Source organism: Somniosus microcephalus, chromosome 12, assembly GCF_052327205.1.
Source record: "Somniosus microcephalus isolate GS21.2 chromosome 12, FLI_Smic_1.0, whole genome shotgun sequence".
In the NCBI taxonomy this organism is placed as follows: domain Eukaryota; kingdom Metazoa; phylum Chordata; class Chondrichthyes; order Squaliformes; family Somniosidae; genus Somniosus; species Somniosus microcephalus.
This window is the reverse complement of record NC_140998.1, coordinates 25,924,694-25,937,551: the sequence shown is the minus strand read 5'-3', so window position 1 is coordinate 25,937,551 and position 12,858 is coordinate 25,924,694. Positions and strand designations below refer to the sequence as shown.

Below are 12,858 nucleotides of genomic sequence, written 5' to 3'. Positions count from 1 at the left end.
GAAAAAGAAAATCAGCAAAGATTCCCGCTCCTGATTACTAGCAAGGGACCCTTCCTGTGAGTGTGAAGAGGATTGGGCTCAACTGTGACGCTCCCTCCCCCTGATTAGACAGTCTGCTGGCAGTCACTGTTCAAGAAAAAAAAGAAAGACTTGTATTTATATACAATGTTCCTTTAATATTTTTTTGGGTGCGCAGCCCCTCGGCTGAGATCTGCTCCCTCAGACTGGGAATTAAATCTGGGACCTTCTTGACCCAATACTGCACCAGGTGGTCCCATTGCCCTATGACATCATGCGATGCCTCCTGTATTGCAGTTATAGAGTAATTGTATTAAGGGGCCTATTCAAAATACCGCGCATGCGCAGTTTTTCCCATTTAGAAGCCAGTGAGCCAGCTGCGTGGGAGCTCCAGAACGCTGCAAGGCCGCACGGCTTAAATGGAACATTGTTTACAAAGCGCCTTTCACGATCTGAGGATGTCCCAAAGTACTTTACAGCCAATGAAGCACTTTTGAAGTGTAGTTACTGTTGTGATGTAGGAAAATGCAGTAGCCAACTTGTGCACAGCAAGACACCATGAACAGCAATGAGATAATGACCAGATAATCTGTTTTAGTGATGTTGGTTGAGGGATAAATATTGGCCCCAGGACACCGGGGAGAACTCCCCTGCTCTTCTTCGAAATAGTGCCGTGGGATCTTTTGCGTTCACCTAAGAGGGCAGACAGAGCCTCAGTTTAACTTCTCATCCGAAAGACTGACACTAAGCTGAGATACTGCAGGGTGGGTGAAACTCATGGAACCACACGAGTCAGCACCTTTGGAAAGGAGGCGAAAAAATCCAAGTGGGAGAGAAACTACAAGAACACCTTTGGCGCATTGTTTCCACGTTTCACCTCACAGCACTGCAATTACCTCAACAACCTGGTTCTGAAAACTTTTAGAACATCTTAGCTTCAAGGTTAACACCTACCAGCAGCGGCAGCCAGCCGTTTAGATAAAGCTGACAATATCACATCATTCTCAACGATGAAGCCCATGTCCTCCAACAGGTTAGCTTTATCAAAGGTAATCATTGCATCCGAGCATTCATCCCAAACCTGAGGAGAAAACACTAGAATTTCAGTCGCTGTTCACTCTCAATATAGCACTTAATGATGAAGCAACCGAACACGGCATAAGCTAAACACGCAAGGAAGGAACAAGGAACATTCAGCCCGTTCAGTTCAGCTTGTCAGTTAGGACCATCTACAGGTCCATTTTCATGTCTTCCCCCCCACCGCCCCCATACCCCTCTACCACTTGTTGAATTAGGATTCTTCTTTTTTTATCTCGTGAATGCTTCAAACAAGTCCACGTTCTCCGCACAAGAATGTCTCAGGTAGTTACTGTTCAAGTTACATTTAGCTTGCAGTCATCTTATGAGTGTTCCATTTGGCTCCCATCTCACATTTAAGCATGAAGAGCTTCCTATCTTTACCACCAAATCCCTTCAGGAATTTCTAAAACCCTGATTAGGTCTCCATTTTTCCTTCCCAGTTTTTGTTCTTTCCCCAGTTCATTAATTAGAAAGACTTGCATTTATATAGCGACTTTCACGACCACCAGGCGTCTCAAAGCACTTTACAGCCAATGAAGTACTTTTGGAGTGTAGTCACTGTTGTAATGTGTGAAACGCAGCAGTCAATTGGCGCACAGCAAGCTCCCACAAACAGCAATGTGATACTGACCAGATAATCTGTTTTTGTTATGTTGATTGAGGGATAAATATTGGCCAGGACACCGGGGATCTTCTGATGGACCCTGCTCTTCTTCGAAATAGTGCCATGGGATCTTCCACAACCACCTTAGAGAGCAGACGGGGCCTCGGTTTAACGTCTCATCCGAAAGACGGCACCTCCGACAGTGCAGCACTGCACTGGAGTGTCAGCCTAGATTTATGTGCTCCAGTCTCTTGAGTGGGATTTGAATCCACAACTCAGACTCAGAGGCGAGTGTGCTACCCACTGAGCCACAGCTGACACGAGTTAGGTGACAAGATCAGATAAGGAAGATTTCGGTGATTATTTGGGCACACAGACTATACTGCCCTTTCTTCCATTTTCTCCCATTACCGATCCTCTCCTAAGGTCTCAGATTCTTACGGTTCCACAGACATAGGCCCTCATGTGCCTCATCTAAGTGTCCATTCTTGACGCGAGCCTGGAGGGTGATTGTTGGGGAGAGTGGGAAATGGGATCATGATTATTGCTGAGCTGGATCCTGTCCTCAGATGATGTCCATCATCAAATGCTTCCATCAAGGTTCAGTGGATAGCGCCAGTAGTGGTAACTCCAGCTGTTTTATCCCCTCCCTAGCCAAGGGTTGCTGAGGCCAATTGCAACCCCCATCCCCCCACCCAAGAACAGGTAACTCAGCACAGATCCTCCTGCAATCTTCTCCCCTCAGCTCAAGGCATTGACTCCTTGCTGCAGCGAGGTTCCACGGGTGCCAATCACCTTCTGCCACGTGCCCGAGTGGCCATTATTTATATGTGAGCCTCAACAGTGAATAGCACAGGGGGCTTATCCACTGAACCTGAACCTATCCCCAACCAAAGTCCACATAGGGGTCTTCAGCCAGTGATCAGGAGCAGGAGCCCCAATTTCATAATCAATACATCATAGAAGAATTAAGGTCAATTATAGCACTGCTGATGTCGCCTTGGCTGAGATCAGCTGTCTCCTCACAGTCCAGAGGTTGAACCATGAACCTTCCTGGTGTATATGGCTCAGCTCCTCAATGGTCAAACTCGCTAAGCCATCACTGGAGCTTTAATCTAACCTTAAAAACATACTGAACACAAAAAATACTGTTGAAAATGAGTCAGGTAAAAATCCCCCCCCCCCCCCCAAACGCAACAATGGGATTTACCTGCATTCTCTTGAACGGCTTGTACCTCATGTTGCATATACGATCCCAAGCTCCAAAACCTACAGAGAAGTGAAAGTGATAGAAACGTTAAGCTGAAACAAGGAGGTCTTTCTTTTTGTATTGTGTGCAGTCTGTACAGTGCACAAGAGCAAAGCAAAGCAACTGTGTTATTGGGAAATGAAAGTGTTCAATGCTGTGATCAGATGTAAAGCATATGGCAGCACGGTGGCATAGTGGTTAGCACTGTTGCCTCACAGCGCCAGGGACCCAGGTTCGAATCCGGCCTCGGGTGACTGTCTGTGTGGAGTTTGCACATTCTCCCCGTGTTTGCGTGGGTTTTCTCCGGGTGCTCCGGTTTCCTCCCACAGTCCAAAGATGTGCGGGTTAGGTTGATTGGCTATGATAAATTGACCCTTAGTGTTAGGGGGATTAAATACGTGGGGTTACGGGGATCGGGTGGGATATGTGTCGGTGCAGGCTCGATGGGCCGAAATGGCCTCTATCTGCACTGTGGGGTTTCTGTGATATGGAAAAACATAGGGAGAAAGGAATTCTCTGGCACCCTTGGCCTTTACCTTGATGAGCACAAATAAGAGAACATCTTCGGAGCGAAGAAGCAACTTGGCTTTTTACTGCTTGCATAAAGGCAGGCTGGTAAGAGCAAAGATTGAAGTACACCCTCTAGCTACTCAGGCAGGCATCACAACACTAGCAAGCTAACCCAACTGCATTCCTCAACAGCATGGACTAGCCCGAGTACTCTGCTCTGCTACCTCCCTCCAAATGAATAATTACAGCACAACACACTGGAATAAGTGTGCGAAGGGTTAACTGGAACATACGGTTTAAGAAAACCGCAGTGCCTGGAGTGAGTGCGCTCACTCGGTTACTGTACAATTCTGGTAGCTTTCCATCTGTTCTCTTATTTCCAGCCTCCAGTAATAGGATCTTTTTCTCCGATAGATTCTGATCATAAGCTGCAGAGAAATAAAGACAGCAAGCGTAATATAAGTATTCATTTGAATGTTATTATATATAACTATATACAAGACTGTCACTGTATAAAGATCATTCAAAATGTTTTTTTTTAAGAAAACAGTAATCATGTTACATTTCACAACAGTTAATTTACAAGATATATTATTAACCAGACTCAGTTGTAACATACTTCAGGCTTGATGTGACATGCACTTTAACTCAGAGCAACCAGTGACTACACTTTAAAAAGTACTTAATTGGCTGTAAAGCGCTTTGCAACATCCTGAGGTTATGAAAGACGTTATATAAATGCAAGTCTTTCTTTCTTAGCAGTCAAAGGGTGGGGCCGATTAGGGACCAAAATAGAGATCTTCTTATGGAGGCAGAGGGCCTGGCTGAGGTACGAAATGAGAACTTTGCATCTGTCTTCAGTAGAGAAGAGGATGCTACCAACCCTTCAACATCTCCAACTTCCACCTCACAACATTATTCCCACAGCACATAGAGATCTTGATGCAACTGGCTCAGACGCGCTGGATTGGACTCGGCTGTGATCCTCCAGAGAACGGTCCGGTAACCAAAAGGTTGTTGATGCCCCATGAAATCATACCCCAGCATGAAATACCTGCAGGGAATTAACTTATATTTCTATGAATATAAAAGTATAACCTACTTGGAGGCATCACACTTTTAAAAATAAAGATTAATAGAACTATTCAGTATAAATCAAAGGACAACATTTTGACACTATAGGTCGCTGGTCAGACCGCATCTCCAGTTTTCGTCCCTCCACATAGTGGGTGATATTAATGGCCTTCAAAAAGGTCCAGGGGAGAGCTACAAGAATGATTCCCAGCTTAAAGAACCTCAGCTACTCAGATAGGCTCAAGGTCCTTGGTCTATTTACTTTAGAGCAGCATAGATTTAGAGGTGACCTGATGGAGGTCAATAAAATAATTGAAGGGCTGGGGGATAGCATCCCTATGGACAAACTATTCCAGTTTAACAGATTGGGAAGGACCAGGGGAATCACTAGTTTAAACTATGGAAGAGTAGGAAGACTGGATGTTAGGCGCTGCTTCTTTTCCCCATTGAATTGTGAGCCTCTGGAATATATTACTGGTGTGGTGGGTGCTGACTCTCTGAAATGCCTTCAAGAGGGAGCTGGACCGGTTTCTGACTGGGGCAGAGATCGCATCATATAGAAGGTAAGGGTCTTTATAGATAACATTTGGTCCATGTGATCTTCAGGACTGCTTTTGATCACTTGAGGTTCAGAGAGGAATTTTCCAGTGTACTTTTTTCACTTATTGGGTTTTTTCTGTTTTTTTTGCCTCCCAGTAGATTACATGGCTGGGGGGGGGGGGGGGAAAGAAGTGTTTAGTCATGATGGTCCAGCCATCATGGTGTGGGGCAGAAATAACAGCAGAAAATGCTGGAAATACTCAGCAGGCCAGGCAGCATCCATGGAGAGAGAAACAGAGTTAACGTTTCAGGTCTGGGACCCTTCATCAGAACTGGAAAAAGCTGGAGATGTAACAGATATTAAGCAGGTGCGGGGGGGGGGGGGGGGGGTTAGGAGGGGAGGAAGGAATTGAAAGAACATATTGTGCTTATGTAAGAGGCAGGAAAAATAAAATGTTGCAAATGGGAATGGCAAAATCATACAACATGAAAAATGGGGGCAGGGATTATCTGAAATTGTTGAACTCAATGTTGAGTCCGGCAGGCTTGATGGTCTCTTCCAGCCTGTAGGTTTCATATGTAACAGAGCTGCGTGAATTTGAATGGTTGGGACACAGCCCCACTCTCTGATCATAGTGTCAGCTGTGGCTCAGTGGGCAGCACTCTCACCTCTGAGTCAAAAGGTTGTGAGTTCACTGTCCCACTCCAGAGATTTGAGCACAAAAATTTGGGCTGACACTCGCAGTGCAGTACTGATGGAGTACTGCACTGTTGGAGGTGCCGTCTTTCAGGTGGACGTGAAAGATCCCACGGCACAATTTCACAGAAGAGCAGGGGAGTTTTCCCAGTGTCCTGGTGCAAAAGTAAGGAAGTTATGCTTAGTCAACACTGAAAACAGATGATGATCTGATCATTATCACATTACTATTTGTGGGAGCTTGCTGTGCGCAAATTGGCTGCCGCATTTCCTACATTACAACACTTCAAAAATTACTTCATTGGCTGCAAAGTGCTTTGGTGGTCGTGAAAGGCGCTATAGAAATAGAAACATAGAAGATAGGAGGAGTAGTAGGCCATTCGGCCCCTCGAGCCTACAAATGTTTCTTTTTTTATATATAGGTCCCGCTTTTAATGCTTCTCCAATGCTGGCTGCTCCATACGCTCCTCACAACCTGCCCTCTATCAGTGGGCCCCCCGAGTCCTACCCAGAGCGCAGGCCATGGCAGTGCCAACCATCCCACCGCCGGAGATGACCACATCGTACAGCTCCGGAGGCCCGGACTCCCGCTCCTCCCGGCCGGAGGAGCACCTCCGGCTGCCGGTGCCCGGCAGCCAAACCCGTGCCCGGGCACGAAGGCCACAAACCAGCCCGACTCCCCTGCACAGACTCATAGCAACGAGCTCGCCAGCCGAGTGAAATCCATGGGAACGGTCACCTTCCACCAGCGGGGCAAGATGGCGGTGCGGGGCGGAAGTGCCTGCAGCTTCAGCCAATCATAATACGCTATGTGCAGGTGCACTTCCGGTTATGCGTAGTAGCCCAGTCCAGGAGTATTTGTGGCTGGTATATTCCCATGTTTTGGTTGAGAATAAGTTTCATTGCCGGATTCCATCTGATGTGTCTCTTATTGGATGCAAATATGTCCAGAAATAAATTCTGGCATGCATACACCATAGAAAAAATTGCAGGGACATGGGGAAAAGAGCAGGGGGGGAGGGGGACTAACTGGAATGCTCTTCGAAAGAGGCAGCGCAGACCCGATGGGCCGAATCACCTCCTTTCTTCCCCCCCATAAACCAGCCATCCCACTGGCGATAGCCGTGGTTCAGTGGGTAGCTCTCTCGCCTCTGAGTCAGAAGCTTGTGGGCTCAAGCCCCACTCAAGGGACTTGAGCACATAATCCAGACTGACATTCCCAGTGCAGTACAGGGAGAGTGCTGCACTGTCGGAGGTGTCATCTTTCGGATGAGACGTCAAACTGAGGCCCCATCTGCCTTGTCAGGTGGATGTAAAAAATCCCATTTTGAAGACGAGTTCTCCCCAGCATACTGGCCAATATATGTCTCTCAACCAACATCACAAATAGATTCATAGAACTTTCATGTAAATTATTTAAATAAATTATTACATTTTATTAACAGCACATAAACTGGCCATTCGGCCCAACAGGTCCACACAGGCCTTCTCCCACCCCTCTTCATCGAACCCCAATTATCTGATCATTTAATATAATATACAAAAGCAAAATACAGCAGATGCTGGAAATCTGAAATAAAAATAGAAAATGCTGAAAATACTCAGCAGGTCAGGCAGCATCTGTGGAGAAAGAAACAGTTAACCTTTGCCTTTCACAACCTCAGGATGTCCCAAAGTGCTTTACAGCCAGTTAAGTACTTTTGAAGTGTAGTCAATGTTATAATGTAGGAAACTACCCTTTATGTGAAGAAGTGTTTCCTGAGATCACCCCTGAACGGCCTAGCTCTAATTTTAAGGTTATGTCGCCTTGTTCTGGACTCTCCCACCACAGGGAATAGTTTCTCTTTCTCTATCCTGTCAAACCCTTCAATCATCTAAAACATTTCAGTTAGATCACTCCTGATTCTTCTGTACTCGTGGATTTCAGGTAACGACATAGAGTGGCCTGAAGGATGATTTGATCACTTCTCTCTCAGAATCTCGCACTCCTTCCCTGGGATCACTTGTCCAATCTTTTGGTAATCAAAGTGCTAAATGTCGAGATTCCAAGGTGCTGCTGGATAGGGAATGGTGTGCTTTGGGACAGAAGAAGAAAGTGACTAATTGATGGTACAAGGTCTAGGGGGCACAGATTTAAGGTTTTGGGCAAGAGAGGCAGGGGAGATGTGAGGAAAAACTTTTTTACGCAGCGAGTGGTGAGGACCTGGAACTCGCTGCCGACGGAAGTGGTGGAAGCGGACACACTCAATGTTTTCAAGGGGAGACTGGAACAGGCACTTGAGGGAAATAAACTTGCAGGGCTACGGAGATAGAGCGAGGGAATGGGACTGACTGGATTGCTCTACAGAGAGCCGGCACGGACTCGATGGGCTGAATGGCCTCCTTCTGTGCCGTTATGACTTCATGACTTCATGACCTATCACCAGAACCGTAAAAAGTTACAGATGTAACAGGTTTCAAGCAAGTACAGAGGCAGGGGAAAGAACAAAAGGGAAGGTTTGTGATAGGGTGGAAGGCAGGAGTGATTAAATAACAAAAGAGATTATGGTGCACGGCAAAAGGGGATGGCAATGGGGCAATAAAAGAAACAAAAGATGGGTCTAGAGGAGCTGAAAATATGATAACCCGATCTAATCATTTATCTGATTGATGTTTGTGGGAGCTGGCTGTGTGCAAATTGGCTGCTTTACAACAGTGACCACACTTCAAAAGTACTTCATCGGCTGTAAAGCGCTTTGGGACGTCCTGTGGTGGTGAACTGCGCCACATAAAATGCCAGGTGTCCTGGACAATATTTATCCCTCCATCAGCATCAACTACATCAATTTGTATTTATATAGCGCCTTTAACGTAGTAAAACATCCCAAGGTGCTGCACAGGAGTATTTTAAGACAAAAAATTTGACACCGATCCACATAAGGATAAATTAGGGCAGATGACGGAGATGAGGAGGAATTTCTTCTCTCAGAGAGTTGGGAAAATTTGGAATTCTCTACCCCAGAGAGCTGTGGAGGCGGAGTCATTGAATATATTCAAGACGGAGATTGACAGGCATTTGAACTACAAGGGAGTCGAGGGGTATGGGAAGAGAGCGGGAAAGTGGTGTTGAGGCCAAGATTGGATCAACCATGATCTTATTGAATGGTGGAGCAGGCTCGAGGGGCCGATTGGCTTACTCCTGCTCCTGTTTCTTATGTTCTTATGACCAAAAGCTTGGTCAAAGAGGTAGGTTTTAAGGAGCATCTTAAAGGAGGAAAGAGAGGTAGCGAGGCGGACAGATTTAGGCAGGGAATTCCAGAGCTTAGGGCCTAGGCAACAGAAAGCACGGCCACCAAAGGTTGAGCGATTATAATCAGGGATCTTCAAGAGGGCAGAATTAGAGGAGCGCAGATATCTCGGGGGTTGTTGGGGGGGGGGGGCTGAAGGAGATTACAGAGATAGGAAGGGGCGAGGCCCTGGAGAGATTTGAAAACAAGGATGAGAATTTTGAAATCCAGGCACTGCTTAACCGGGAGTCAACGTAGGTCAGCATCAATAAAACAGATGATCTGGTCATTATCACATTGCTGTTTGTGGGAGCTTGCTGTGCGCGAATTGGCTGCCGCCTTTCCTACATGACAAGTGACTAAGCGCCAAAAAAAGTACTTTATTCATTTTTTCTCCCCTTAATTAAGGTTTTTTCTTCTTTTACGCCGCCCCATAGCTGGGGGGGGGGGACCATCACCACCCCATTACTGTGTCCAGTTCTGGCTGGGCTATGTATAGACTGTCCGTGGACACGATAAGAAGACTGGGGTGTGATGCTACACTTCATCTTAGCCAAAAGGCCGAGAAGTGGCTGTGAAGCAGCTTCGGGGCGTCTTAAGGTCGTGAACTGCGCTGTGGCAATGCAAGTCTTTCCCTTTACTACGAAGCCCCCTTTGGTGCATTGAAAGAATTGCTGAATGGAAGTGGGCGGGAGGAAGGTGAGCACGTGGCATAAGAGAGCCAATCACAGCCTGCGCGGCCCCCAACCCATCCAGCGGAAGCCGATTGGTGCCTGGGTGGAGGGGCGTGGCCAGGTCGAGATTGACGTCCCGCTCACCCAATCGGCACCGAGGTGGGTGCGGCAATCTCCGCCAATCAGCGCAGCGGGAGGCGGTGCTCAGGGTTGCCCGCTCGGGTCAGGCCTCGGTTTTCTGGTTCGAAGATGCCGGTGTCGCACGGATTGACCTTTCTCACTCATTCGCACCTTGGAGACCGGCTCCGGAGCAGCCAGCAGCCGCGGAGCAGGGAGCGGGCGGAGGCGCCAGAGAAAGGCGGCGGTGGCGGCTGGCTGCCTGAGGTGAGCGCGGAGCGGAGCGGCCATCACCCCGGGCAATCTGAACAAGCGACACATTGCCCGAGCTCATTAATACCCGGACACCGCGCCCGGGCGGGGCTGGGTGCCCGGGTCTTCAGTTAGTCCGGGCTGCCGACCGCGAGGGTTGATTTCCCACCGCCGCCCCTCCCCCGGTACCAGGCTGCTGTTGGAGCGGCCCGGCTTCCAGGCCTCGGGCCCGGTTGTTTTCGGTTGCCATGGTAACACTGTCATGGCTCATTTGGTTTGATTGCTGCCTGGTGATTGTATGTATGTACGTGTGTGTAAGCGTGTGTGTAAATGCGTGTGTGTAAGCATGTGTGTAAATGTGTATGTGTGTAAGTGTGTGTAAATTGTGTGTGTAAATGTGTATGTGTGTAAGTGTGTGTAAATTGTGTGTGTAAATGTGTGTAAGCGTGTGTAAATGTGTGTAAGCGCGTGTGTGCAAGCGTGTGTGTGTCTAAGCGTAAGCGTGTGTGTCTGTCTAAGCGTGTGTGTCTCAGCGTGTGTCTCAGCGTGTGTGTGTCTGTCAACGTGTGTCTAAGCATGCGTGCGTCTCAGCGTGCGTGTGTGTCTCAGCGTGCGTGTGTGTAAGGGTATGTCTGAGCGTGCGAGCGAGCGTGTCAGCGTGTGTGTGTAAGCATGTGTGTGTAAGCGCGTGGGTGTAAGAGCGTGTGTACGCGTGTAAGCGCGTGTGTGTGTGTAAGCCAGCGTGCGTGTCTGAGCGCGTGCGTGTCTGAGCGCGTGCGTGTCTGAGCGCGTGCGCATCAGCGTGTGCATGCGAGCGTGCGTGAGCGCGTGAGCGAGCGTGCGTAAGCGCGTGTAAATGTGCGTGTGTATGTAAATGTGTGTATGTAAATGTGTGTGTGTGCGTGAGCGTGTGTCTCACCGCGTGTGTGTCTCACCGCGTGTGTGTGTGCGACTGAGCGTGTGTCTGTGTGTGAGCCAGCGTGTGTGTGTAAGCGCGTTTGTGCGCGCGTGTAAGCGTGTGTCAGCGTGTGCGTGTCAGCGTGCGTAAGCATGTGCAAGCGTGCATGTGTGAGCGTGAGCGAGCGTGTGCGTGTGAGCGTGCGTCAGCATGTGACTGAGTGTAAGCGTGTGTGTAAACGTCTAAGCGCGTGTGTAAGCACGCGTAAGAGCGTGCGTGTAAGTGTGCGTGTAAGTGTGTGCATGTGTAAGCGTGAGTGTGTAAGCGCGTGTCAGCGTGTGTGTGTGTAAGCGCGTGTGTAAGAGCGTGTACACATGTAAGCACGTGTGTACGCCTGCGTGTACGCCTGCGTGTAAGCGTGTCAGCGTGTGTGTGTCAGCGTGTCAGCATGTGTGTGTGCGTGTGTAAGCGCGTGTGTAAGAGCGTGTACACATGTAAGCGCGTGTGTACGCCTGCGTGTCAGCGCGTGTGTCAGCGCGTGTCAGCGTGTCAGCGCGTGTGTGAGCATGTGCGTGTGTGAGCGTGTGTGTAAGCGTCTGTGTGTGTGCGTCTGTGTCAGCGTGTGCGTGTATGCGTGTAAGCGCGCGTGTAAGCGTACATGTGTGAGTGAGCGTGTGAGTGAGCGTGTGCAAGCGCGCGTGTGTAAGCACGCGTGTGTCAGCATGTGTGTAAGAGCGTGTGTGTACGCGTGTAAGCGCGTGTGTGTGTAAGCCAGCGTGTAAGCGTGCGAGCATGCGTGTCTGAGCATGTGCATGCGTGCGTCTGCGAGCGTGTGTGAGCGCGTGTGAGCGAGCGTGCGTAAGCGCGTGTAAATGTGCGTGCGTAAGCGCGTGTAAATGTGCGTGTGTATGTAAATGTGCGTGTAAGCGTGTGTAAACGTGCGTGTGTAAACGTGTGTGCAAGCGTGCGTGCGTAAGCGTGCGTGTGCGAGCATGTGTGTGTGTGTCTGACCGTGTGTGTGTGTGTCTGACCGTGTGTGTGTGTGTCTGACCGTGTGTGTGTGTGTGTCTGACCGTGTGTGTGTGTGTGTGTCTGACCGTGTGTGTGTGTGTGTGTCTCACCGTGTGTGTGTGTGTGTGTCTGACCGTGTGTGTGTGTGTCTGACCGTGTGTGTGTGTGTCTGACCGTGTGTGTGTGTGTGTGTCTGACCGTGTGTGTGTGTGTGTGTCTGACCGTGTGTGTGTGTGTGTGTCTGACCGTGTGTGTGTGTGTGTCTGACCGTGTGTGTGTGTGTGTGTGTGTGTGTCTGACCGTGTGTGTGTGTGTGTCTGACCGTGTGTGTGTGTGTGTGTCTGACCGTGTGTGTGTGTGTCTGACCGTGTGTGTGTGTGTGTCTGACCGTGTGTGTGTGTGTGTCTGACCGTGTGTGTGTGTGTGTCTGACCGTGTGTGTGTGTGTGTCTGACCGTGTGTGTGTGTGTCTGACCGTGTGTGTGTGTGTGTGTGTGTGTGTGTGTGTCTGACCGTGTGTGTGTGTGTGTGTCTGACCGTGTGTGTGTGTGTGTCTGACCGTGTGTGTGTGTGTCTGACCGTGTGTGTGTGTGTCTGACCGTGTGTGTGTGTGTCTGACCGTGTGTGTGTGTGTCTGACCGTGTGTGTGTGTGTCTGACCGTGTGTGTGTGTGTCTGACCGTGTGTGTGTGTGTCTGACCGTGTGTGTGTGTGTCTGACCGTGTGTGTGTGTGTCTGACCGTGTGTGTGTGTGTCTGACCGTGTGTGTGTGTGTGTCTGACCGTGTGTGTGTGTGTGTCTGACCGTGTGTGTGTGTGTCTGACCGTGCGTGTGTGTGTCTGACCGTGCGTGTGTGTGTCTGACCGTGCG

General features: G+C 49.1%; 2 protein-coding genes across 6 annotated transcripts in view; one reads left to right on the top strand and one right to left on the bottom strand.

Annotated features, from left to right (window-relative positions):
* Positions 1 to 12,858, bottom strand: part of coq6 (coenzyme Q6 monooxygenase) — a 49,966-nt gene that overhangs the window by 17,918 nt on the left and 19,190 nt on the right. The window contains exons 1-4 of one of the 2 annotated variants that reach the window (XM_086002681.1): positions 6,281 to 6,551; positions 3,755 to 3,889; positions 2,913 to 2,971; positions 973 to 1,099 (exon numbers count right to left, since the gene is read on the bottom strand). In XM_086002681.1, coding sequence (XP_085858807.1) covers positions 973 to 1,099; positions 2,913 to 2,971; positions 3,755 to 3,889; positions 6,281 to 6,467 — 508 coding nt within the window. In that variant the 5' untranslated portion in view covers positions 6,468 to 6,551. Of the gene's footprint in view, positions 1 to 972; positions 1,100 to 2,912; positions 2,972 to 3,754; positions 3,890 to 6,280; positions 6,552 to 12,858 lie in introns of those variants that run through there. The other variant, XM_086002682.1, reaches the window with a different exon arrangement.
* fam161b (FAM161 centrosomal protein B) overlaps positions 9,888 to 12,858 on the top strand; it is a 39,001-nt gene continuing 36,030 nt past the window's right edge. For 3 of the 4 annotated variants that reach the window (XM_086002675.1, XM_086002674.1, XM_086002677.1), the window contains exon 1: positions 9,890 to 10,096. In XM_086002675.1, the coding sequence (XP_085858801.1) occupies positions 9,962 to 10,096 (135 nt within the window). In that variant the 5' untranslated portion in view covers positions 9,890 to 9,961. Of the gene's footprint in view, positions 10,097 to 12,858 lie in introns of all 4 variants that reach the window. The other variant, XM_086002676.1, reaches the window with a different exon arrangement.